Consider the following 27,034-nt stretch of genomic DNA (forward strand, 5'->3'; position numbering starts at 1 on the left):
TCTGATAGCTCGATCTTTGTTGGCGGATGACGGCCCTATTCCGCTCTCTTCTCTGTCCTAAAGGGGAAACTCTGTATGTGGACCTGGGGAAAATAGAAAATACTTTTTTGCCAGGGTCTCTCAGTTGGGAATGGTTATCTTCATAAATTCAGAGACCTCTGTGATAAGACACTAAACGATTTGTCCACCAATAGAGAAACACTTATGACTAATCCAGACAAAGTAAAAAAACTTCTATGTATATGATTGGAACAATGCAACTGAAAGATGACATTCCTATCCTTCTCTCAGAGACCTAAAATATGAACATAGCAAAAGAGGGACACTCTCATTTATTATGACACAGTTTCCAAACCACTATTATCATTCCCTTCTTCTAAGACTTAGGTGGAATATTCTACCAACCAAAGAGGTCCTGAAGAGAAGGAATCCTGCTGAAGACTCTTATTATGCAGATTCTGTCACAAGCTGGGGGTTCTGGAAACTTCTCGCCATTTACTTCTGGACTTTGTTGAGTTGAAAGGAAGTAGATCCCTATAATTGGAAAAACTTGTCAGTTTGGCCCATTTGGGGTAAGATAACTACATTTGGTCAAGATGTTTATCAATCTGCAATACAGTGGAAGGATTGGCAGTAGCAGGTTTTATCAAATCCTTAGATCTTTTTGCGGCCTCTGTGTGACCGATGGGCCTTTCTTATGCCAAGTGGCTGTGTTCTCTATGACTTCCTCTTTATTTGGAGATTCTATGTGCATATGTTAAGGTTTTAATTGGTATTTAAGTTTTATGCAATGGATATGAATTCTGATATATATGGAATATATGTTATGACCTATTTGTAATATGTGATAATGAATTAATTCTGCTACACACTGTTATGATATGGCTGTTAAATGTAATATGTTTTGTGATTATGAGTATTGAAGATGTTATTAAATGTAAAGGTTTCATATGTAAACCATATACAATAAAAAAAAGAAATATCTACTAGCATATGAAAATTAGTTAAAACATGGCATATCATTTCAATCTTCATACTACAAAGTCTACACAATCCTAACTCATGTGGTATGCCTTGCTATGCACCAATGATCTCACATGTCTGAAATTGGTTAATTCTCATTCGCAATATAAACTGCCTGATTCATGGAATTATTAGTGTCGAAATCGCAGATTTGCGCACCTTTCTGCCCGAAAATCCCCATACTTTAAAAAGGGATTTTCGGGCAGAAAGGCGCGCAAATCTGCGATTTCGGCGCTAATAATTCCAGGAATCAGTCCTAAAATCTTTGAACCAGTTTCATAAGTAATTGACATCTGTCCCAAAGGTCTGCCTTATTCTTCATAGACTTTATTGCCACTGTAAGAATGAACAGGTCTTCAAAAATCAAAATGAATTTGCCTAAAAAAAAGAAAGAATCTAATTTCCCCACCTACTAAAAGCTTTATTCTTCTCTCTCCTACCCTTTACCCTGTCCAAAAAGCAACGCAAAACAGAGCTAGCTTCCTGATCCACGTTGAATCATTTTAAATAATAAACACCCTCTTAATCAGCCAGGATGTTTGCAATGACATCAATCCAACCTCAAAACAGATCATTTCAACTGGGAAACAATTAGACAGTCCCAGAAAATATCTCCAGATCTTCCCTTCAAAGCGATGCAGCCATTGAACTTGTGCATTTGTGAAGGATTCCAGCCCATACAAGATGCCCGGAACTATGCAGCTCTTACACGTTATATAAGACCCAATATGGAATAACCTGCTCTATAGGTATTAAAGGATTTAATCATTTGGATTTTTTTTAAAAAGATTTTCACCATAATAAAATCCGCAACATGTTTTGTGCCTCCGAATTGGCCAACATGTTTAATTTCCAATTTCAGAATTCACAAAACAGGGTGAACTTTTTACACTACCAAGAGAGCCACACAGTTCAAATCTGGCATTTTCAATGCTGCCAGAATAGGCGGTAGGTCCCATTTTTCCCCGAATCTGACCTTCTGTTTGCAGTCACAAAATCTACAATTTCGCCCATCCCTACTCAGAAGCATAGCCGTGAGTTGAATGGGCTTTTTAATGCCCTGATGTCAGAAGTAAAGCATTGCCTTGCAGGCACTGAAACGAAGAGATGGTAATCAGGAGCTGAAATCCGACCTTGGGCGCAGGATATAAACTAGTGAGCAGAATCTCCATGTTGGTGAAAGGAGTTAGCAGAATACGTAGTGCGCCCCAAATCAAACTTGAACATGAGAATCAAGCAATATCACTTTTTCCATTAAGTGTGATAAAAAAGTGAACAACACATCATGTTTTGTGAATTACAGAAGACTGCAAATATAGTTGTAAACAAATAAAGAGAATAATTGCTAATACAGTTCTTCAAAAAATGCAGATGGTAAGCAAAGTGAATGAATGGATCTCTGATCTCTATCATGTTTACGATCAAGTAGATCGCATTGTGTGCGAAGTGCACATGAAATTGATACCTTTTACACAGCGAATGCATCAGTCATAAGCTCAAAGGAGAGGACTGCGACGCTTAAATGCTGTTGGATCTCCCAGATACATGTTTTCACCATTTTCGAGAAATGGAGTGCAAAGCAACAAAGTGTATACACAGACAAAATCACCTTTACACCTTGTTCTTGCATTCTGTTTTTGCAAAAAGTGTAAATACTGCCTGGCGTTTACACATGGCAGGAAGCATTTGCAATGTATTTCTGTAGAATCTGCCTGCTCTTAGCAGGTGCAAAAGACAGGCATAATCCATTGGAGTCCATTGGCTTTACGACAGTATGGTATAAAGCCATGAGGGATTTGAAGGTAAAGGAGGAATACATAGTGGACACGTTTTTGTTTGTTCCGGCGCCCTACTCTGTCTCCAAATGGCTTTAAAATCAGAATACACCTTGGTTTTATGCTTTTCTTTTACACTCTGGGAGTTATAAAATAGCCACAAAAACCTCCAAATACTGGGCAAACGGAACCGATGCTTACCTCAAAAATGTCATGCTTTATGTAATTGAAGGCCCGTGGCTGGACAATAGTCGTGCAGGTCTTTCATATAGTCTATTTTCTTGCTGGAGCAGAGCTAGCTCATTGGGGAACAGTCACTGATTACATATCTGTGTGTACAGGAAAGATCATCGCCGACAGCAGGCAACAGAAATGCGGCAAGCTAGCAAGGCGGAAACAGAGGCCGACCGGAAGAGGAACCAGAAACACAGGAGGTCTTTAAGGCTCCTCCAGAGCCAAACTACGAGTTATGTCATGGACCGTGAGCTTCCAACATTACATCACAACAGAAAGGTGAGGACACGAGTGATGGAATTATTTACTGTTAGATGTGTCTTATTGCAAAGGTATTGACTAATAATATGGGCGGGTGCAACAGCCCAGAGTGGTAACTTGAACTGCAGTTTGGGTGTCTGGAAGACACCATGATTTAAAGGAGCAGGGCAATGGTCACTCTATGGTAGAATGTGTTTAACCCCTTAACTGCTGAGCTTTAATCAAGTCTACGCAAAAAGGACCAGCATACTCACCCTTAGCACGTAAGCAGACATTTGAGCTCTGCATGAAAGAAAGATTGCAGCTACATGTTACATATCTTCCCATCATGCTTCTAGAGTGTGTATATTAATGTATTGAAAAAATAGTCATAGGCAGTCCCCTGCAAGAATGAAAATGGCTAAATGACCTGTTCTTTTTTGAGGTACCCACTCGCGAGTCTGCAGCCACACATTTGTTCATTGTATCTGTCACAGAAGAGAACTAACCATTTGCATATCAGTCTTTGTCCCGCCCACATGGGCAGTCCAGCACCAAAATGCTATTGCAATCCTCCAGCACTGAAAGGCTATGGCAATTCTCCTCTGAGCAAGAGACCACCGCAACCCCAGACACGTGTATTCATTTATTGAGAATTCATTTCCTCTAATCCAGTGCTCCACACCTCTGGTGTTCTTGAGAGGGACACGTGTACATATCTATCTTACTTAACTGCCAAAACAGCCAACCTGCCCACACATCTTGCCACTATTTTAGTCCCGATTCATCTCTGCTAGACAGCTGGTACAGTCTCGCGAGACGTTGCCTATCACTGTCATTAGTCGTCTCCATGTCATTTGCGAGGGGTTGAAGAGCCTGGACTGGCCACACCACACACAAGCACATGCACCCGATGGACACAACACCCCTGGGTGCACTGTTCTCAGGCACACAGGGGCTTTAGTAGCTCAAACTTCCTATTGCGTTGTTGATTTTGTGGATAAGACCTTTGTTGTAATGTATGTTTGGCTTGCTGGTGATGTCACTGACTCTCTGGAACGTTGTGATGTCAGTGTGGAGTGCGTGCGGTGGTGTGATCTGAACCAGGGTTCCAAGAGCTACTGTTGAACAGTGTAAGCTGGCGCTAAGGGACGTGCCAGTGTTTTTGCTGACTATCGTATTGAATAAACCTACAGTAAACTTACCTGTTGGCTCAGGTTGGTCTGTGAACGGTACCACGCTATTTCAACCTTTTCTTGGGAAACCCTCTATTAGCTGTGGTTAGGTGATGTCCTTTTGATCCCCACAGTCAGCACTGGCACAACTATTAGGTTTTATGTTCCAGTCCCGCATAATGCCAAGGCACACAGTGTTTCTTTTCACACCACTTTTTTATGGTGCACTCGCCTATTGAGGCTTAACAGGATACAAATACAGGGCTTCTTTCCAAAAAGGTGTTCAATTCACTGAACCCTTGAATCACCTGAACCGCAAAAGCCTGAATAAAGGCAGCGTTTCCCCATGACATACATGTTTTTCTCCACCCAGATTAGTTTCATGGTGCACTCACTCCTTGCCGAAAGGGAACTGCCTACTGCCTTAGTTAGAGCCTTTTTATGGAGTGTGCTCTGAGATACTACTGTGCAGCAACAACCATATCAGTTCTCCAGGGCCAGGGAACATCATACATCCTCTCCGTACAATCCCAGTGTATTATTTATTTTGGCGACTAACTGGATATAATAGTCCAACTCTGACCGTCATTCAGCATACAGCGCATTACCATATAGTGCAGTATATTCTGTGGTCCAGAGTCAGGCTCACTGCAAAACTACATTTTGAGAACTGCTAACAAGGCTCAAAGACAAGAGGTAACATTAGCCCTATGAGTCTGTGTTACGTAAATGACAAGTTATGTTATGTATTTCACAACAGTAAGTATGCTATCAGGCAGTGGCTTCTGTCTCTTTGGAATGTGCCAGCATCTGTGTGTTCTTGGATAAGCATATGAGGTAGGCCCATTCCAGAATGTAGAACGCCCTGTGTTGTTGTTTCTCAAGTGTTGGCAGTTTAGCCTTGCCTGTTTCACAAGTAGGGCGTCTGTGTCTGATGTCTTCAAGCAAGTCAATAATACACATGGTAAACGTACCTGGTGTGATCTTTCCTCATTACAGTCTGCCCTTCTCAGTGACCGCTATACTACTGGGCAGGAGACAGCAGCAGCTTCTGATCACCTTAATCTCCTCTCAGCCACTCACTCACAACAGACTGACCACAGAGAGTTACAATATTTGGCCTATTCATCGAGAGCACTTTTTACAGTGTTGTGTGACCCACTCCCGCAGCATGGTGGCATTTCAAACACAAAGAGTAAGGAATTTACATGATAGAAGCTTTGATGAGGTCTAAACACAATGCTTGTTTGCCAGGACACATCTATTAACAACAATAATCTCTTAATGTAGACCGAACAATAAGAATAAGAACAACATCATCCCAACTGCAGAGGGCAAGAGGAAAAATAGTGGCTTCGTCATTGCAGAGGGAAGTTACTGTGATGTGCGCTGTTAGGCAGAAACCTGTGCAGTTCCCTCTGGGACCACTGCAAAAGATTTAAGACTACAGGTGTTTGGCAGTAAACCCACTTGGTAGCAGTCTGTACCACACAGATTCACTTGGTGGCTGTGGCTGAGCAGTCAGACTTCCCTCAAGAAGAGTTAGACAGTATACAGAGTATTCACAATAGGTCAGAAGAACACAGTAGAACAAGTAAACACTGACCAGAGCTTGGTGTAAAAGAGATATAATTATTTATTTAAAACCACATCTAGTAAAACACACAGGCACTAAGGTTAAAGCAGTTAAGAAACATGGTCACTAAAAGATATACACTTCCTTAAAAGAATATTAGACAAGTCTTAAGTAAAGCCCCACTTATTTTCAGACAGCGGTGAGCACTTAACGGAGATGGCACTCTAATAATTCGTTTTAAAAAGGGAGAGAAGAGCAGAGTATAATTTGAAACAGATCCCAACACTTTCACAAGAACACAACAAGAGAGGAAGGCAAAGTAAAACCGTGAAGTTAGCGTTCAGAAGGCCGGATCCACTTTAAGAGGATCAGAACGAAATGTGTCCAAGGTCACACGGTTGCAGTGCACAAAAGTCTTGAAAAGGTTCAAAAAGAGTTTGACCAAAGAAAGGGACCAGTTAGATGGTCAAGGCGGCCAGCCCAGTCCAGAAGGTTAAGAGATTATTATTACCTTGTAGCAATCTTTAGAAAGGGAGGCCTGGCGGACACGGTACCTTAAAGTGGTGAGGATAATCCAGCGGGGGCAGTTGTTCCTGGCAGCGGATGCAAGTCAGTGTTTCGTCCGGGGAAGAGAGGATCTCGTCGGGGAGGAAGACAGGAGTCCGTTGCACTGCCAGGGAAGAAACCAGCCGCAGAGTTCTCAGGTAAAAGGAGCGGTCCTTGTATTCGCGGTCCAGTGGTAAGTGGCTATCTGGTTGCCGGGGTGCTTGGCACGGGCAATTCGACCACAAGACGTCCTGGGATGCGAGGAAAAGAAGGTAAACTGGTTGTGCCCACCAGTCAGGGGAAGAAGCCTCTCCAGCCGGGAGATCTTCCCTGTCGTCGGGAAGTGGTGAGTCGGTTCCTCAGGGCTCCACCGGTGGTGTCATCGTGGTAGGTCGGCTCAGCTTCTCCCTCGTCAGATTCTCAGGTCCTGTGGCGACTTCTGAAATTCCAGTCCCCAAAGCCCTGCTTTTATGCAGCACACCCCCATTCACTGAGCCTAGCTGTCAATCAAACATGCTAAGTGGTGAGCCGGCCGGCTCACCACTTGGGTCAATCACACAAGAGTGCGACTTGAGTTACCAAGGTAACTCAGTCCAGGGTGCCTAAACCCCCTCCCACACCCCCTGTGGTACCCAGACAGAGTGGCACCACTTTTGGAGGCTTCTGTGGAGAAGCCCGCCAAAAAGTGGAACAAAGGGCTCAACTTGGGTTGGAGTCACAGAAGAGAACACAAACGTCATTTTAGAATTGAGTCCTGGCAAAAAAATACCAACTGGCGAATTAATATTAATTAAATAAACCGGCAGAATGTTCGAGGCTATGAGAATTAAATAATTAAAGTTGGCAGCCTCGAACAATGGGAAAATCCCATAGGGATATATTCGCGGTCGAATATAAAAAGTAGTATCCACTGCCACCAGCCAAAACTCGATCAGGGGGGACAGAGATGTGCCCCCTCGACTAACAGACCCCGGGGCAATCGAATTGCCCCGTCCAGTACGTCCACAATATGATGGTTTGTACCGGTTTCTGTTAATAATTTGGAACTAGTAAAGCCAATGGTGACTTTACATGTCCTGGGAGACAGTAGTCAGTCCCAGGGTATGGAGTCTATGGTGGGGTGTCACTATGACACCCCTGTGTCACTGCACTGAGGGTGCTGTGTAACACACATAGTAAAAACACATGAGACCCTATGGAGTAAAGGACTCTATAGCCCATAAAACACATTAACAGTCAAAGGAACACCATCAATTATGTCCAAGAGTGAGAGAAAAAGAGTCTCACTCTTGGCAGGAGAAAAAACCAAACTCCAGAAATCCAGCAAAGCTGCTGGGGGACTCACTAGGTTAGGAAATTCAGCCTAAAGAGAGAATTCTCCCTAACATGCACGATGGACACATGTGTCGACAATTGGCTCTTCTGCTCATCTTTTATTAACTGGACAGTGGAAGGACGCCTCCTCCCTAATTATAATATCTGAGTTTAGATTCTGGAACATTCCTAGGTGATTTCACATAGGTCATAATAGCTGGTTCTATACAATGGGAAGCCTGGTAGGAGGGTCAGGTTGTTGTAGGTTTCTTCTGGTGTAGTGCGCACACTGTTCTTTTGACTGTCTTGCAAGACAATCTAAATTTGATACTAATCGAAAAGAATTTGTGAGCCTGGTTTCTTCAACAATTTTGCCTCTATGACTCAAATTTGCCACACACTCAGGAGACACCACTGACTTGTGGTTGGACTGCTTTCTCCAGAATCCCTCTGGCCCCAACTCCGAAGTCAGCAGTCCTGTTTAAAACTCCAGTGGGAAGATAGGGGCGGGGGAGGGGCTGTTGCAAAGTGACTTCCCAGGACACATCATTTTAAGTTACATAAAAAGTCCAAGTATTTTACAGGACAAAGACCCACTGGTGCCCACCACGACTACATATTCAACTGACACTGGTGGAACACCTAGCATACCATACCAGCAATGATAATCACACATACTCATTCTACAATGACATCACTCACTTTGACCTCACACATAACAAGCATTCATTCACCACACAATGTATTTCTTTATTGTGCATTCGTTAGGCGCTTATTTAGTAAGTCAATTCTGTTTCAAAGCGGCCACAGGGTAGCAGGGTGGGAACATGGGATTGAAAAACAACGAAAACAGTGGAGGATAAAGACGAGCCAAATATGCCTTGTGAGTATTCACAACATGCAAGTGCAGCGAGAAGAGGGGAAGTTGGGGCTGTTGGTAAGTTTGGAATGTCAGTGCTCATGGGTGAGCAGCAGATGAAATGCATAGGAAGCTAAGTGCTATGCAGCCTGGGGCCGCATTGGGTAGAAAGTGCAAGCCTACTGGATTGAGGCCGGTGGGTAGTGGGGCAAGTGCTGAGAGGTAGGCAGAGGCTGGGGCGATTGGGTATGGGAGGCCAGGTCCCCGAGGGATAAAAAAGGGCCCTGGCCACCATTCACAGCGACTTTGAGATTAGCAGAGGAGGGCCAAGGGAAGGAAGAGTTGAAGAGCAAAGTCTTGAGGAGCTTCCGGAATTTGAGGAAGTCCTGCTCAAGACTGAGAGGGAGTGGGAGGTTGTTCCATAAGAGGGAGCCAACTAGAGAAAGTGATAGGCCTCCAGTGATTGGTGCAAGAGGACCGCAGAAGTCTCGAGGGAGAGTATTTAGTAAGAGAAAGTTGCTGTTGTGTGGTCCCAGGCCCCAGACAGCCTTGTGAATCATGCAGAGGGATTTGAATTGAATCTGTGCCACAACCGGGAGCCTGGGAAGATGACTCAAAGGTTTCTGGCTTCCAAAGAAGGAGCAGGGGAGAGCCCATAGAGGATGGACAGAGTGAGGGGAAAAAAGAGGGAGCGGGGCTCCCAATGGGAATTATCTAATTCTTGTTGGCATTGAGGCAGAGATTGTTGGAAGTACACCAGGACGGGATGGCAGATAGGCATCCTGGGATGATGGAAGATGCAAGAGGGTCAGCAGGGAGTTTGCAAAAGTTGTGTGTCATCTGCGTCGCACTGGACGTTGTCAGAGAAGATGGAAATGAGGAGTGCTAGCTGAACAAGGAACGTGTTGAAGAGCCAGGAGGAAAGGTTTCAGCCCTGGGGGACACCACAGGTGGAGAAGGAAGTAGGTGAGGAGAAGGTGCCTAAAATGACTTGAGACGAGCGGTCAGTTAGGAAGGAGGTAAACCAGTCCAGTGCCCGCTCTGAGATACTAAGGTTATCATGGAGCCATTTTATGAGGATGGAATGGTTAACCGTATCAAAGGCAGAGGGAACATTGAGTAGGATGAGGACAGATGGAGAGTTAGAGTCCAGAGATGCAGGCAGTTCTTCACGGGTGTTCAGAAGAGCAGTTTCCATGCCTCTGGATGCTCAGCATCCAGATTGATGGTTGTGGAGACCACCAACAAGTTCAGTGTGTGAGGTAAATTGTGGAAAGGCCAGCTTCTCCTGCAATTTCCCAAGGAATAGGGTGATAGAAATAGGGCGGTAGTTGGCTTGACGGGTAGGGTCTGCTGAAGGTTTTTTCAGGAGGGGGCGCACAAGAGTGCTTATGGAAGGATGGGAACGAACCACTGGCAAAATAGTGGTTGCAGAGATCAGCGGGTGCAGGGGCAAGAGAGCCAATGTTGTCCTTCATTGTTTCTTGAGGAGCAAGGGGAAACCTGTTTGGAAGAGACCTTCATGGAGCAGACAACTCTGGTGACCTCTTCAGGTGTGACAGGGGAGAAGAAGGAAGAAGGAGTGCGAGAAGCTGTAGGAGGCAAGGGAGTGAGGGAGGGGTCGGGCGGGAAAGTAGCAAGGATGCTCAGGATGTCCAGAGTTTTAGTGGTAAAGTGTGTGGCCAGTGCGTTAGAGAGGGCCTGAGATGGAAGAGGGGAGGAGAAGACTGTTGAAGAGTTGTCTAGTTCCCTGCAGATTTTAAAGAGTTGAGCCATGTTGTTGGTTGGACCCAATACCTGTGCCTGGATGTGGGCCCTTTTCTTGGCACGGATGGAGAGTCTGTATTGCTTTTGGAACAGGCAGCAAGCCAGTTTGGCAGAGGGTGATCCTGAGGTTTGCCACTTCTGTTCCACAGCTCTGCACTTATGTTTTAGGGCTGCAAGTTCAGAGTCATACCAGGTGTTATGTTTGGAGTCAGGTTTCAGGCGGTTCCTCATGACTGGGGCAGGAATGTCAAGGGTGTTGGTAATGGCCAAATGGAGGTTGCTGAGAGCAGAGTCATGGTAGAGTCTAGGGGTGGGGGGGGTGAAGGTTGATGCGAAGGCAGCAGCTGACACTCGTTTCATGAGACGGATGTTCGTGAACAAGGTTGGTAGGGATTTTGGAGGGGCGGTCAAAGGGCCGAGGGAACCCAGGTGCGAGGAGAGGAGAGAATGGTCTGACCAAGAGGGGGGAGTGGCCCTGGTGGGGGGAGAGAGAGGATATAATGGATGAGGGCATCCAGATTGCATCCAGCCGAGTGGGCCGGCCCAGAAGGGAGAATGGAAAGGGATAGTGATGTGCAGAGGTCAAGGAAGAGAGGGGATTCTGTGACAGAGGGGTCCAATTGGATGCTGAGATCGGCCATGCGGAGGAGATTAGAGGTGCTTGAGAGCATGGAGGAATAGAAATCAGCCCATTCAGAGAGAAACAGGTTGGTGGTGCCAGGAGGCCTGTAGATGGTAGCAATGGTCAGAGACGAGAAGGGAGAGACAGCCAGCTTGCAGACCAGGCTCTCAAAGGAATTGTAGAGCTGGGTGGGTATGACAGAAGAATGAACCCACTCAGCGAAGATTAAGGCAACCCCACCGCCAGCACAGTGAGGTCGTGGCTTGGAGATGATCTTGAAGCCATCAAGGAGAAGGAGTCAAAAGCAGTGACTGAGCTGGCATTGAACCAAGTCTCGGTAAGAGCGAGAATGTCGAGGACAGAGTCTTCAAGAAGGAGGCAGATGTTGGCGGAGTGTTTGTTGCTGAGCGGGCGTTAAAAGTAGCCAGGTGAAGGAGGTCTCTGCCTTTGAAGGTTTTCTGATGTGGAGTACAAGGACATGGTACACCAGTCAGAGGGGGAGGGACATAGAGAGGGGGAGAAGCAGTTGAAGGTAGGATGTTAATGAGGGACGGCAGGCACCGGTCAAAGAGGAGGAGGTTGGGTTGAGGACCCTGAACCAAGATAGTCCCTGTGTGGTAGACATTAATGATGCAGCGCGATGATGGGAAGCCGTCCAAGAGGACTTCCCACTGGATGCCACCATTAATGGGAGAGGATGTGAAACGCTATGAGATGAGGAGTCCATAGATCTGGAGAAGGGACAGAGAAGAGGATATCAGTAAAGACCTGTCTGGAAGTTGCACTGACATAAGTGTCTGCAATGGATAGGCCAGGATTTGAGGGCAGGATGTCTTTTTTGTGCTTTTTCCTTCCAGTCTTCATGAGAGAGGGAGGTGGTGAGAGAGGGAGAAAAGGTGATAGTGTAGCAGTTAAAGAAGATGGGTGAGAGGCATAGCAGAGGCAGAAGTTAGTTGAGGAATGAAAGAAAGAGTGGCTGCACAGCACACTTCTAGCTAAACTCACTAGGTGGCCGAGTAGTCACAAAAGGCACAAATGGGATCCAAAAAGGAAATGAAATTCAAATTTTAACAAGGTGGTACCAGGGTCCGAGGTGTTGTGGAAAGTCCCTATGTTGTAATGGCTATTGCTCCTTCTCGTGTCTCTGAGGATTCTCGGCTCATGGTAGTTTCTCTTCAATTGGCCTGGAGGAACAAGACAGCTGACACTCTTGCTCTTATTGACTGTGGAGCAGGGGATAATTTCATTGATACGTTCTCGGCTGCTGAGATTGGGATTCTTCACATGCCCAATGAAGAGGATCAGAAGGTGGAGGGGGTAGACGGCACCCCTCTCAGTTCAGGACCCAGCAACATACGGAAGACATGACATTCGATATGATCAGAGCTGCCCATTTTCCAGTTATACAAGGAATCGCTTGGTTGAGAAAGCACAACCCTACTATTGACTGGGCCCTGAACATCTTAAGCTGCCATTCCTCTTACCGCAAGTGGCAGTGTCTGCATTCCCTGCATTATGAATCAGCCATGCTTTCAACTACAGATTCCAACATACGCACAGTTCATTGTATTCCGGCGGTGATCCAAAAGTTTGACATCATTTTCGTGGACAAGGTGATTCAATATCTACCCCCTCACCGTCCCGAAGATTGCGCCATTGACCTCATGCCAGATACCCTAGTGCTGTTTGGCCACATGTTCTCGCTATCTCTTCGGGAGAAGGAGGTGTTACGCAAGTATCTCGACGCCAATCTCAAGAATGGGCTCATCCAACCTTCCAAATCTCCTGCAGGTGCTTCTCTGTTTTGAATTGCCAAATGTGATTCCACCAAACTTAGGCCCTGTATTGATTGCAGGGGTCTCAATCAGGTAACCATCAGAGACAGATACCCCATGCCCCTTATCTGTGACATCATAGAGGCAGTGCAGAGGGCTACTGTTTTTTCAAAACTGGATCTCAGGAATGCATACCATCTGCTCCGCATCCGAAGGGGAGATGAATTGAAAACCGACTTTAGGACACCCTATGGGCATCATGAATACAGGGTCATGCCCTTCGGCTTGGTTAATGCTCTGGCGATTTTATAACGGTTCATGGACCGCACATTCTCTGACCTTCTATTTCATTCTGTGATAATATATCTGGACGATATCTTGGTATTTTGATCTTCCATCCAAGAACACACTAAACACCTCTGTGTGGTTCTCTAAAGGCTGCAAAGAAACCATCTTTTGGTCAAACCCGGAAAGTGGCAGTTTCAAGTTTCATCTGTTCCTTACCTAGGATTCATCCTGTCCAAAGAAGGTATCATGATGGACCAAAGAAAGGTATCTGCTATTCTCAGCTGGCCATCCCTTCCATCAAGAATGTGCAGAGATTCTTGGGCCTATCTAACTTCTACTGCAAGTTCATCTCAAATTTCTCTCACACAGTTCTTCCCATTACAAGTCTGCTTAAGAAAAACAACAAACCTTTTCGGTGGACAGAAGAGGCTGAATCAGCCCTGCAACTCCTCAAAGAGAGGTTCAGTTCATCCCCAATCCTTCGCCAACCGGATCAGACCCAAGGCTTCATAGTGGAGGCTGACGCCTCAGCCAATGCGATTGGTGCTGTGCAACTACAGAACCATGGAGGAAATGAACATCCAGTGGCTTATTTGTCTAAAACCCTCAAAGCTAGCCAGAGCAATTATTCCGTAATTGAGTGTGAATTGCTGGCCATGAAGATAGCCTGCGAGGAGTTGAGCCATCTCCTTCAAGGTGGTGCCCAGCCCTTTGTCATCCGAACGGACCATAAAAACCTCAAGGCCATACAGAATATGGAATGTGCTACTGCACAGCAATCCCGATGGGTGCATTTTTTTGCACAATGTGATTTCGAACTTATCTATATTCCCTGGAAGCCAGAATATAAACGCTGATGCCCTTTCCCGTAGATGTTCCTCCGAACATCCTGCGGCGGGCCTCGCAGAAAGATTGTTTCAGGGAAAGAAAATTGCCTCTACTGTCTCCTCTTTTCTTCAGCAAGTCAGGGCTGCCACTAACCAATAACTTGTCTCTTGGCCGTCCAAATCTCAAGTGGTATGAATGGATGGTCTCTTGTTTGTCAACAATAAGCTGTTTATCCCTCATGAGGAGCTCCGCAATCGAGTATTGAGTTGGTGCCATGATCATCTCACCGCTGGTCACAGCGGAAGAAAAGGGACTGAAGACGTTCATTCTTTTGGCCGGGCATGAAGACCAACATAGCAGAATATGTCAAGGCTTGCACCAAATGCGCCAGAAGTAAACATCACACACAGAAGCCCATCTGTGTGTTCGAACAGATTCCTATTCCTGACACTCCGTGGAGTCTAATATCCACAGATTTCATTGTGGATCTCCCCCATTCTGAAGAATGCACATGTATTATGGTGACGATTGATACCTTCACCGAACTTGCCCCTTTCTCTCTATTACAAGGTACCCCTTCTGCTTCTGACATGGTAGAGGTGTTTCTTCAGGACATTTTTCGTCTACACGGGTTACCCGATAAGATCATTTCTGATCATGGTTATCAATACACGTCCAAGTTTTGGACTGCCTTATGTAACAAACTTGGAGTGTAAAGGGCACTCTCGTCAGGATTCCACGCACAGACAAATGGCCAAACTGAACGGCTCACTGGCACTTTAGAGCAGTACCTGAGATGTTACGTTAACAATCTTCAAGACAATTGGATATCACTGCTGCCTACCGCAGAATTTGTGTATAAAAATACTGTACACTCTGCATTGGGACTAAGCCCGTTTTACTGTACCTGTGGATTGCACCCCAGAGGCATCTTGCCTGTGGTATCATCTGTATACAATATTCCTTCCATCAAAGGTAAACTTTGAGAGATCTCTGAGGCACACAAGATCGCCAAGACTGCTCTCACTGAAGCTCAGAGAACTTACAAGGAACAAGCCGATCGTAAACGCACCATTGATACCTCCTTGGTGGTCGGTTCCAAGGTATGGCTACCAACTAAATATCTGCCAAATTGAGTGCGCCCATCCAAACTGTCTCCACGTTTTTTGGGACCCTATGAAATCCTGTCGCAGATTAATCCAGCCCAGCTGCTTTCTGTTTGAAACTACCCGAGAGCCTCGGAAGGGTTCACCCGTCTTTCATACGTCTCTCTTGCGACCTACGGATGCTCATGCCACCACCACACCCATAATAGGACGAAGCCTCCAATGTCTGCCAGTCAGGAAGAATATGAGGTGTTATACATCAGAGACTCTTGATTTAGAAGAGGTCGCCTGGAATATTTAGTCTCATGGAAGGGGTATCCTTCGTTGGAAGACTCTTGGGAAACCAGCTTTTTTGTTCGAGCTCCAGTTCTGGTAGGCAGATTCCATAGAGCCCATCCAGGCAATCCGGGCCTCCCTCAGAATTGGAGGGGGCATACCTTCATGCGCCCACATTCCTGGTACATTTGAGATCAATGGAGACAAATCCGCCATTGAATGTTCCATCACATTCTGATCCACTTTTCAGCTGCGGTCTAGTTGTTTTCTGTCATGGCCACCGCCGGGAGAATTTAGCCTTCCTACTCCCGGCAGCTGCTGTGTTGCAACTGCCTGGATTTCTCCTGTATTGCCATATGCTAGTTTTGCTCTTGGCTTAGGTAAGCCTGCTTTACTTTTTTCTCTTGTCCCCTTGGCATCAGCCTTCCTGCTCTTGGTTTTCGCTTTCTGCTTCTTGGCGGCTCTCTCAAGTGCTTCTCATCGGGCCCTCTCTCCTTTCTATTCATGGCTTCGTGTTTTCTCCCATCCTGTGGGTTCCCCGTCATTCTTATTTCCTCTTTTCGCTCTGCTCTCTCTTCATTCTGCATCCTCTACTTACCGCCTCCTGGATTTCGCCCGTTCATTGCTTCAATCTACTCCCTGTGGATTTATCTCTTTACTGCCAGCTCTCGCTGATCACACATACAAATCGCTTCAGCTCTGCTGGGATTGAACTCCAGTCTTCAAGTGGACACCCAGTGGATTTCCTTCTGGCACATCATCTTTCATTTGCTCAATCAAGGAGCGTATTACTCCTTAACCAACAAAGAACACTCGTAGGGATTTTTTGCCGGTCCAAGGCTTTTTCCCCTATTTGGCTATTGCGGGACCGGGGCCACTGGTCTTCTGGTTCTCTTCCAGAACACGGTGGTGTCGTCCCGCGGTAGACCATACCTACACAAAAAGAAACAAGGTTTGAAACTCAAGGGAAGAAAGAAGCCGGTAGTAGAGGCGTCCAGAAGCTCAGGTGAGGATCAATTTTCGAGCTCAGAGACCGACAGTGAAATTGACCCCATGTCAGACTTAACAAAAAAACACAAGGACTGAACTATGGAACATGAGGGAAATCAGAGGTCACTACCCCTGTGGAACCTGTACCGCATACAGACTGATGAAAAAAAATGACATCATTCATGGTGGAAGATAAGGAGTAGCAACTTAAGCAATTCTCCAACTGCAAAACATCCAATGTAGTCTATGTGATAGAATGCCCATGGGGACTACGCTACGTAGGACAAACCAGGAGGCAAATAAACAAGAGAATTGGGGAGCACAAATCCCACATTCGTTGCAAAACACACACCGCACCATTAGTCTCACAATAGATGGAGTACCATCATGGGCCTGACGACATGTTGTGGTGGGTAATTGATAAAGTTCTCAACACCGCCAATGCGACAAGTGCAATCAATCACAAAGAAGCATGGTGGATCTTCAGACTCAAATCCATAACCGGGGGTCTGAATGAAGCACAACCCGTGCTACTAGATCCACTCCTCTCCTTTCTCTTTTCCTCCCTTTTCCCCTTCCTCCCCCCACACCCCGGTCAACACCATGTGCCCCCACAACTACCCAGGGGTCTAGCAGCCAGGAGGACAGTCTCTAGCATCCTTGTATGCTTTTACTGTCATATAGATCACGCCAACACATGCATATGATACTGCATGTGCACGACACCCTGCGTGTTGCCCACACGCAAGCAACTTGTCACATACAGTGGTCTCCCTGAGTTCTCCCCATAAATGTATTTGGCAGCAACACGTGCACCCTTGCCAGCTCCGTCCAGAGCCTCCTTTGCCCTTTCTTTCCTTTTTGTATCTCTAGCATCATGAAAGCTGGCTCATTACAATATGGACATGCGCCACCATTCAGATTTTTATACATTTTCATACATTTCTGATATTGGTAGCCCGAGGCACATGCCTGATGAGTATTTCATCCCGCGCCATTAGCCGCCGCTAGTTACCAACGTCTGGCCCCATATTCTCCAACCTTGCCTCCAGTCTCTCCCAAACCACTAGCTAGCGCCTGGGTTGCCCACGGCAACAGGACGCACAAGCAGGACGCACACGCAACACCAACTGACACTTTTTCCTTGTGCATGCGCACGAGTCATTGCATACAGCTCTAGCAAACTCCATTACCCGGAGCGCCTATATACTAGAGAGACACAGCCTCATGGTGTGAGTGAACGCCGCGCAGATGCCAAGGCACAACCCGCGAAGCAGACCTGTGCATTAATCTCCTCCTAGGAATCACTAGGTACGTGGAGCTTTACACGCACGCATTGATCTGAGCTGCTAACATGAAGGGCTGAGGGCAGCTCTTCCACCATACAGCTGTAAGCCTTATTAGACACTGCAGCTATCAATCTTACATGGCTGCTTTACATCCACAGGATACCTCAGAGCCAGATGTCCCATGGGGAACAGACACTAGCACCCCTGATTGCCATCTAATTGAACTCAAGTGCCACACAAGCAACTAACAGGTATTTCTTCGCTTTTTACCGTACATCAGAATCAACAACAGGCCTCCATTTTGGACCTGAGAATGAGGAGAGCATCAAACAAAACAAAACAAGCTACAAACGCTGCTTTTCTGTCTTTGTTTTCTTCCCATTCAGAGTACCACGGGCGTACTCCTTTACAGAGGCTTCACTGGATCTACGCAAGATACACTATGAGCCATTAGCTACCCTTACCCCAGGGAGCCCCTTAGAGAAATACAGATAAAGTCAGTGAATTACTGGTGTGCCCCTATGAGAGTCATCCTCTCATTATACAGATTTTAACTTTGGTTTGTTCTTCTTGGTTTGTTCTTCTTTATAAACACACTATGGGCCTCATTACGAGGCTTGCGCTCCCGTAATGAAGGGTGCCGGTAAGGGACTGGCACCGTTCATTACGGGGTGCGCAATTACGAGGTTCCCTTTGTGGGTCCCACAAGGGTCCAGGGAGCTAATAACGGGCCCGTTATTAATGGCCCTGTTATTAGCTCCCTCCCCATTCCCATTGAGCCCTGTGGGGGCTCAAATGGGAATTGAAATGGGTTTTTCCAATGAGGACTTACTGGGCCCTGCATGGCTGGAATAGCCCGGTAAGTCCTCATTGGAGGAACCCGGTATTGGAGCCTGGTATGGAGGCAGCCATGCCCTTACTAAGGACATGGCTGCCTCCATACTCGTAATGAAGCCCTATGTGTACATATGTAGTTAAGATTAGTCCTTCACTAATTTTGTTTACTTATATGTTCCTCCTATAGGGAGACCTTTTCTACTGCCCATAAGAAGGCTATTCCACTCCACAGCTGAAACATCACTGGACGCAGCACCCTGTGTGTCCAGCAGTCCCTACCAACATCTCTTTTTAATTCAACCCCTGACGTAGACCTATGGTTAGGTCACCCTTCTGTCCGGCATCTCCAAACTCTGAGAGGTTTAGAGATGGGAGTCTGCCATTGAGCACTCTCCCAATAAGCAAAGTTACGACTAGGCTTTTTGTGTGTGATGATGTATGTTGCACTACAATGGTACCCAGATATGTGAAATTTGAACATGTATGGTAACCCCTTTTTGTATATAACTTATTTGTTTTATGACAAATGAATAAAGACAAAAGAAAAATGTAAAACGGAAAAATGTTAAACACAAAAATGACAAAAAACTGTTGAAAAAAGAAAAAAGAAATTCACAAGCTAAATAATAAATGCTTTGTGAACTTGATCTAGTACAGTGTTACTCTATCTACATGATGTTTATAGTAGACATACAGATATCCTTGTCAAGACCGATGTGAAAATCAAAATATTTGATTGAATGAATGTTAATACACAAATTTTATGCGGCAGGATGTCCCCCTTGTTTAAAAATTGACTGACTAAGCCCTTTGTCCTCCCACAAATAGGGCTGTCCCTCTAGTTACCCCCCCATGATAAAGCAGGCATGATATGTGATATTCGTGTCTAGACTGGCATTTTGGTGCAGCCAGTCTATTAATTTCTTACTGCGGCATGACATTTTTTTGTTGGGCTTCTATAATAAAGTAAGTATGATAAGTGTTATTAACTGGCTACACTATCATTTGGGTGCAGCCAGTCTAGCAATTTCTTGCTCTGACATGTGTGAGAAACCTGAGGGTTTCTTCACATGTATTCCCCGGGGATCCTTATTCCGGGTGGCCTGGGAAGGGTCATTGCTCTTGGATCCCAACTGAAGGGGCGGACAAGCGAGGTAGGATCACCTGGATAAAGGATCCTTGGGCACTGCGTATGGGGAACCCTCTGGAGAGACAAAGGGCCTCATTACGAGTACGGAGGTAGCAGCATGGCTACCTCCATACCGGGTTACGGGTCCCGCGAAAGGGGACTTACCGGGCCATTCCGACCTTGGAGGGCCCGGTAAATCCCTTTCACGGGACCCAGACCCGGCATATCCCCATTCCCATTGAACCCCCATAGGGTTCAATGGGAATGGGGAGGATGCTAACAACGGGCTTGTTAATGACGGGCCCGTTGTTAGCATCCTCGTCTGCTAGCGGGTCCCACTAAGGACGCCTGGTCTGACCAGGCGTTCCTTAGGGGGTCCCGCTGCAGACCTCGTAATAGCGCGGCCCGGAATGAACGAGGCCGGTCCCTTACCGACCCGTTCATTCCATGGCCGCCTGGGTCGTAATGAGGCCCACAGTATTATGGAGTCTCAGGAAAAGGGAAGAAGGCTCACTTAGAAGCTATTATTGGATACTCGCACAGTTGTCCTCTAGAACACAGCCCACAATCTAAACCCTTTCCTGGCAGAGTCAGGAAACCAGTTTCCCTATGTGCCAATTTGACCCTGTCCTCCCCTCTTAGCTATTCCAAGCGGCTATAAAGACTGATTATATTCTCATATAAAGTTTCCATTCGAGTTAAAAAGGGTAAGACAGAAGTTCCACTCTCACATCATTATACCTCTCACCATCATTATGAACAGGCGATAAGAAAGGGGAGATATGGTAGAAGATCTGAACATATCCGACACCCTGGCCCTCCCCCCTTTAGAAATTACCCCATACCAGACATTCACTCAGCCTACTGTCAGCCAGACCCCTGCTTACACCAGAACTAGCAATGCTTCGCCCGCCATAATGTCATCCCGACAAAACAACTACATTTAAAAGAACTTTACTCTTTTTATGAATGTCCCATCAATGAGGTCAGGCAAAGTCAGCCACTAAATGGATATAACCACCTGCAACCTGTTCAGGCTGTTCAGGTGTATAAAAAGAGCAGCCACATGAGAGTCAGAGAGCGAGGTAGAACCAAAGAAGGCATCCCAATTGGAGACCGAGCTGAGAGGTTGCAGAGGCGGCGTGAGCACCCCGGGAGAGGCCAGCAGAGGACAGAGCACCGAAGCGCTGAGAGGCCATGGATCAAAAGGGGCCAAGAGAGTGTGGCGAGGGAGCATTGTCTCAAAGGACCCAGAAGGGAAAGGTGTGGAAAGCTGCTCTCGGAAAACCAGACCCTTAATGGTTTTTGCTTCCCTGGGCAAGATTGTCAGAGCATTGGAGCGGCGAGCAAGGAGTCCCTGACCTCGGCACAGAAGGCTACGCGAATCACAACTGGTGAGTTAAAAGCAAAAGGGGACCCGGTTGATGGGAGATGCGAACCGAGAATGATACAAAGTAAAAATTGAAGGACATGCGAAGGAGTGAAAGCCGCATGAGAAGGAAACTTCATTTAACTATTGTAACTGGAGGCGATATGATGAATGGCTAAACGTATACATATACACGTCCACACAAGTTGAAAGAGAGTGAACTGTTATGCAACTCTGCGAGAGAGCACAGGGGAGCTGTGTGAAGCCCGAAGTGGAGCTAAAAGCAAGACAAGAGTGAAAGACTTCCTGGGGCACCTTAGAAAGGAAATTAAGGTATTGTAGTGGTCACGTACGAGACACAGTGATATGATATATGATATGATATGGCATTTATAACGCGCCTCTACACAAGTGTTTCAAGGCGCGACGAGGCAAGGGAGGGGGAACAGAGGGAGGACAGAAAACCATCCTACTAGTTCAGGTGTCATTCAGATTGCGCAAGTGCATGGGCAGGGGATGGAGGAGAAGTGTGCGGGGGAGGGGGAGAGGACAGTGCAGTACATGGGATAAGACAATAAAACAATAAGTAAAAGTACGGCCAGCAGGTGGCAGGTGGAATGGTGAGTGCAGACATCCGGTGTCAAGTGCTAGAAGTGGGACCATAGGGATACAGAAAACAGTCACCAAGTGCGGGGGTTGCCAAGAAGGCGGTACAGGAGAGCGACAGGCGGGGGAGTGGACCTGGGCCCGAGATCAGAGGGAGGCCAGGTAACCAGTGCAGTTTGAGTGTCAGCAAGGAAATTAGCAAGGGAGAGGAGGAGAAAAAGCAGACGCAAAGAGAAAGGTTTTGAGGTGCTTCCGGAAATTAAGATGATTCTCCTCAAGTTTCAGGGAGGCCGGGAAGCTGTTTCAGAGGGAGGCCCCAGCCGAAGAAAGAGATCTACCACCAATTCGATGCTTGGAGAAGCGACTGACCCTGAGGGAGTTGGCGGCAGAGGAGCGAAGAGCTCGAAAAGGAAGGTATTTAGGGAGAGAGAGTTGAAGGTATTGAGGCCCCAGGCCCCAGAAGGCCTTGTGGACAATGCAGAGAGTTTTGAACTTAATCCTCGCAGCCACTAGGAGCCAGTGCAGAGATTTCAGTCCTGGAGAGATACGATCCCTGGGCTTGAGGCCAAGGACAAGTCTCGCAGTCCTTTTCTGGATAAGTTGCAGAGGGCGGACAGTAGAAGCAGGCAGATTTAGAAAGAGGCTGTTGCAATAGTCTAGCCTGGAGAGAACCAGAGCTCTGGAGACAGTGAGCTTCTGGGGGAAGGAGAAGAAAGGAAGAATACCTCTGAGGAGGTGCAGCTGGTAGTGTTACTTCTTAGAGACGTCAGAGATATGAGGAGAGAAGGAGAGTGTGGAGTCGAAGATGACCCCCAGGTTTTTCGCCTTGCAGGTTGGAGCAGGAAAAGGGCCAAGAGCGGCCGGCCACAGGGTGACATGAAAGGAGGGAGTGGTTGTGCAGATGAGGAGCATCTCAGTCTTACTGACATTAAGGCAGAGATCATTGGCGGGACACCACTCCTGGGTAGCAGAGAGACATTCATAGATAAGAGACAGAGAAGAGGTGGCCGAAGGTAGCCTGAAAATGAGCTGAGTCTCATCCGCATAGCACTGAAAGATGGGGCAGAGAGCGTCAATGCAGTTTGCAAGAAGTGGCAGGTATTGGTTGAACAGACAGGGAGAGATGTTAGACCCATGGGAGACACCACAGGTAGCAATAGAGATAGAGGAGAGGAAGGACCCAAGTTGGACCCCTGAGGGTCGATCAGAGAGGAAAGAAGTCAGCATTGGCAGGGCCAGACCGGTGATACCCAGATTATCACGGAGACGGTTGAGAAGGATGGCATGGTTGACTGTGTCAAAGGCAGAAGAGATATCAAGTAAGATGAGGACACAGGGGGTGTTGGAGTCAAGGTTTGAGAGCAGGTCTTCACGGATGTTCAGGAGAGCAGTTTCCATGCTTCTGGCAGCTCTGAAGCCAGACTGATGGTCATGAAGACAACCGACAGATTTGTGAAGATTAAGCTGGAAAATGGCTAACTTTTCCAGGAGTTTGCCCAGGAAGGGAGTGATGGAGATTGGGCGATACTTAGCTGGTCAGGACGGGTCGGCAGAGGATTTCTTAAGAAGGGGGTGTACAAGGGAGTGCTTCAGGCGGGATGGGAAGACTCCAGTGGCGAAGGAGTGGTTGCAGAAGTCGGCAAGAGCCGGAGCCAGGGAGTCAATGTGGTCCTTGATGGTTTTGGAGGAACAGGGATGAACCTGTTTTGATGAGACTTTCATAGATCTGACTTGTCTATCGTCTGGGTAGAACAGGGGAAAGGCAGAGAAGGAGGGAGGAGAGGTGGCCAGTGAAGTGCCAGAGGAAGAGCAGGGAGTAGAGGGGGGAGTTGGAGGGGGACAGCAAGAGAGAGAGGACAGGATATCCTGAGTTTTAGAGATGAAGTGAGAAGCCAGAGCTGTGCAGAGGGCCTGGGAATGGACAGGAGAGGTAGAGACTGCAACAGGATTGAACAGTTCCTTGCAGATTTTAAAGAGTTCGGCCATGTTGTTAGATGCCGCAGAGAGGCAGGCTTGGATGTGAGCTCTCACATAGCAGTGTGTTGCAAGGGCCTATGGTGTAAGAATGTGAGGTGTAAGAGCATGTGTTAAAAGTGTGTGTGTCTTAAGTGTCAGTGGTGTAAGTGTGTACTTTGTAAGAGTGTGTGGTGTAAGAGCGTGTGTCATAAGTGTGAGGGTCTTAAGTGTCAGTGTCTTCAATGTGTGTGTCGTAAGTGTATGTGTGTTGTAAGAGAATGTGTGATATGAGAGTGTGTCATAAGTGTGAGTGTTGAAAGTGTGAATATTCTAAGTGTGTGTGCCATAAGTGTGTATGTCATAAGAGCATGTGCTGTAAGAGCTGGTGGTATAAGTGTGTGTTTCATAAGAGAGTGAATCATAAGAGCATGTGTGGTAAGAGCATGTGTCATAAGTGTGTGTTGTAAAAAAGTGTGTTGTAGGAGAATGTGGTGTAAGAGTGTGTGTCATTAGTGTGGTGTAAGAGCGTGTGTCATTCGTGTGGTGTAGGAGTATGTGGCATATGTGTGTCTGTCGTAAGTGTGTTTGTTCTAAAACATATGAGTGTTTGGTGTTTAAGATGTATGATGAGCAAATTATTTTTTTTGTATAAAGTATTGCATTGTATTGTATTGTATTCATCATTTATATAGCACCCTTTGCCCTTTTGTATGGCCTCAATGTGCTTTGTGGTTGAAACGCCCTCGGGGACCGCAGTCCATGTGTGGGAGATTCTAAGAGTTAATTAAAAGATTAATTTGTGCATTTTGCCAGGTTAGGACTTTAGTGGGATGGCAAGCTCCAGTAAGAAGCCCTGTCGTCGGGCACGTTGTCGGGTGCTGTGGTGGTTTAGGATAGAGTGCTAGTGCCAGAGATTTGATGTGTGCCCAGCAAGACCGAATGTTTCATAGGTTGTTGCTGTATACTAATGGCAGAGGTGTTGAAGTACGTCAGGTGTTTCAGTGTGGACGGCTATACAAGCTGCTAGACCGGAATTGCATTGCCATAGCTGCATTCTAGAGGGAATGGACGGCGGCCTCTGTCCACAGATGAGGTGCAGGGTATAGATACCTTTAACTCAATCCAAGGGCAGCTCAACAAGTGCCCTCCAAAAGGCAGTGATCGCATGCCACGAGGATCTAGTCTGTGTGAAGAGGCTCATTCATGAGAGGGTCGAGTGTGCATTAGCCATCTGCCATAGATTTGTCCACACAATGTTTGGCCCATCCTAGGAAGCTTCTCTTTGATCCACCTGAGGTGGGTCCACACCCTCCTGCAGGGAATAAGAATATGTGCTTCTAAGACAGTTATTTCATGACAGTGTGATGCAAGGTGGTCCACCTGTCTTACAGAACGTCAAGACCATAAGGTAAGTTCATAGATAAGTAAGTGTATTCTCCAGTAGTAGTATAGTAGAGAATAGTACCGGGACCTCCACACTCATCAAGAACAATACCCAACTGTCATTCTCAGAATCCTGGAAACCAGACCCCGCCAACCTTCCACTAAGCTAGAAGGTTCCACATGACCTCACAGCCCAGGTAAACAGTTAAGATCAACCCAAACTCCACTCAGATGACACAACCCACTCAGTACACTAAATAGCACTGAAACACATAATCAAGCTGCCAAAAGAAATGAGACGGAGTATGGGACCAAGGGGTGATGAAATAGGTTAATAGATGCATAGTGCCAATCGAAGCATGAGAACGATGGGAAGAAGAGAGAGGGTCACAAAAGCCCTGCATCGAGCTGCAAGGGATACCAAGAATACAGACATGGGCTGATGAGCATGAAGCAGAAGATATGGGGAAAAGGATTGGGGATTTATATAGGTATATACTGGCTAAATATGGTTATAAGACCAAAGGGAGCATCGTAGAATCTACACCGAAGGGAACAGGAGGTGAAATGGATGATGAAATAACAGACGAACATAGAAAGTTGTCCTTAAGTAGACTAGATCTTGATGACTAGGAAAGGGACAACAGTCATACAAGCTGGAGTATAATGATGTCAGACAAAGAAAGGGAGAAAAACAAAAGCGCGCAAAGAGAAGGCACATGTGGTTTTACGATAGACCCAAGTATAGAAAGAGGGGTAAAGTGGTCAGATTTAGAAGACCCAAAAGAAAAAACACCAGCACCAACACCATATACTGAATGACCACCAGCACAGTTGCGCAGTGCAGGGGATATATCCCCACTGTATGTAAGCAGATTAAGGTTGTTACCAAGACGAAGACGAACGGGCAAAACTAGTCCCACCTGAAGAAACAGAGGGTAGGTGGGTACGATTGTGGACCAGGATTTACACAATTCCCATTATTAGAGAAAGGGGGAGGACGACCACAATATATGCCGTGTCCGCAAATGGATAAAGAAAATGTGAAATGTCAACAGTACACGTAGGATTGTCATGCTGGAAAGGAGGGGCTTCCTCCATGCATGCAGCACACCAGTGCAACATGCGTCTCTATTAGGTAAAATCATTAAGGCACTAAAACTAATAATTGCCTAACGCCTTGGTGAAGTGCACAGCCCACACTAAGAAAGCAGATATGATTTCTTGCGGAAACAAATCCGCAGAAGTTGAAGCCAAAAGGACAGCATATTTTCCAAAAATTTGTGATTATGAAGTAGAAAGTGTTAAGCAAATGTCAGGACGATGTATGATGGTGCAGTAAGATTTTAATATTATCCATTGTACTGTTAATTGAGTTACAAGGCCGAGCACCACAAAAGGTGCAGGACTTATGGAAAAGATGGGAGTGTTCTTTATCCCCTACTGAGGCTTTATGGAGACAGGACAGCACTGCAAAGCCAGATACGCCCCTAGCATTATTTAAGGTGGCGCTGGAGCAGCCCCACTTCTCCGCCCACACAACTAGAGAGAATCTTTCTGCCACAATTGCACAACATTGGTTCTCGCCAAATTTATTAGAATACGTGGCAGAGTTTATTGTGAACTGCATTGTGTGCCAGCAGTTCACAGCAGGGCAGACTTTGAGAACAGTCAGAGGAGCAATCCCCAGACCTAATGGTCCCTTTCAGCATCTACGTATAGATTATGTGGATATGTTATAAACATGCAGCGGATATAGGTATATGTTAATGGTAGTATGTCAGTTTTCTAGATGGATTGAGACAGGTCCATGTACGCACCCCGACGTCACATGTGCGGCCAGGTTTCTCGTACGTGAGGTGTTTCCTAGATGGGGTTTGTGCAAAGTACTGCGATCTGATAATGGCCCCCATTTTGTAAATTAGCTATTTGAATAGTTCACTCTTTTATTAGGGATAAGGCATATGTTTTCATCTGCCTATCCCCCACAGGCAAATGGTAGATGCAAGAGATTAAATTAGCTTTTTAAAGAAAGGATAGCCAAAATCAAGATCACTTTAAAAAAGGGATG

General features: G+C 46.3%; 1 protein-coding gene across 2 annotated transcripts in view; it reads left to right on the forward strand.

Moving 5' to 3' along the window:
• The window catches only part of LOC138450152 (myelin-associated glycoprotein-like), a 912,268-nt gene that overhangs the window by 856,068 nt on the left and 29,166 nt on the right, over positions 1 to 27,034 (forward strand). For both annotated transcript variants that reach the window (XM_069604820.1, XM_069604821.1), the window contains one exon: positions 3,140 to 3,311. In XM_069604820.1, the coding sequence (XP_069460921.1) occupies positions 3,140 to 3,311 (172 nt within the window). The remainder of the gene's footprint in view (positions 1 to 3,139; positions 3,312 to 27,034) is intronic.

Source organism: Ambystoma mexicanum, chromosome 1p, assembly GCF_040938575.1.
Source record: "Ambystoma mexicanum isolate Mex_15411 chromosome 1p, UKY_AmexF1_1, whole genome shotgun sequence".
NCBI classification, from domain to species: Eukaryota; Metazoa; Chordata; class Amphibia; order Caudata; family Ambystomatidae; genus Ambystoma; species Ambystoma mexicanum.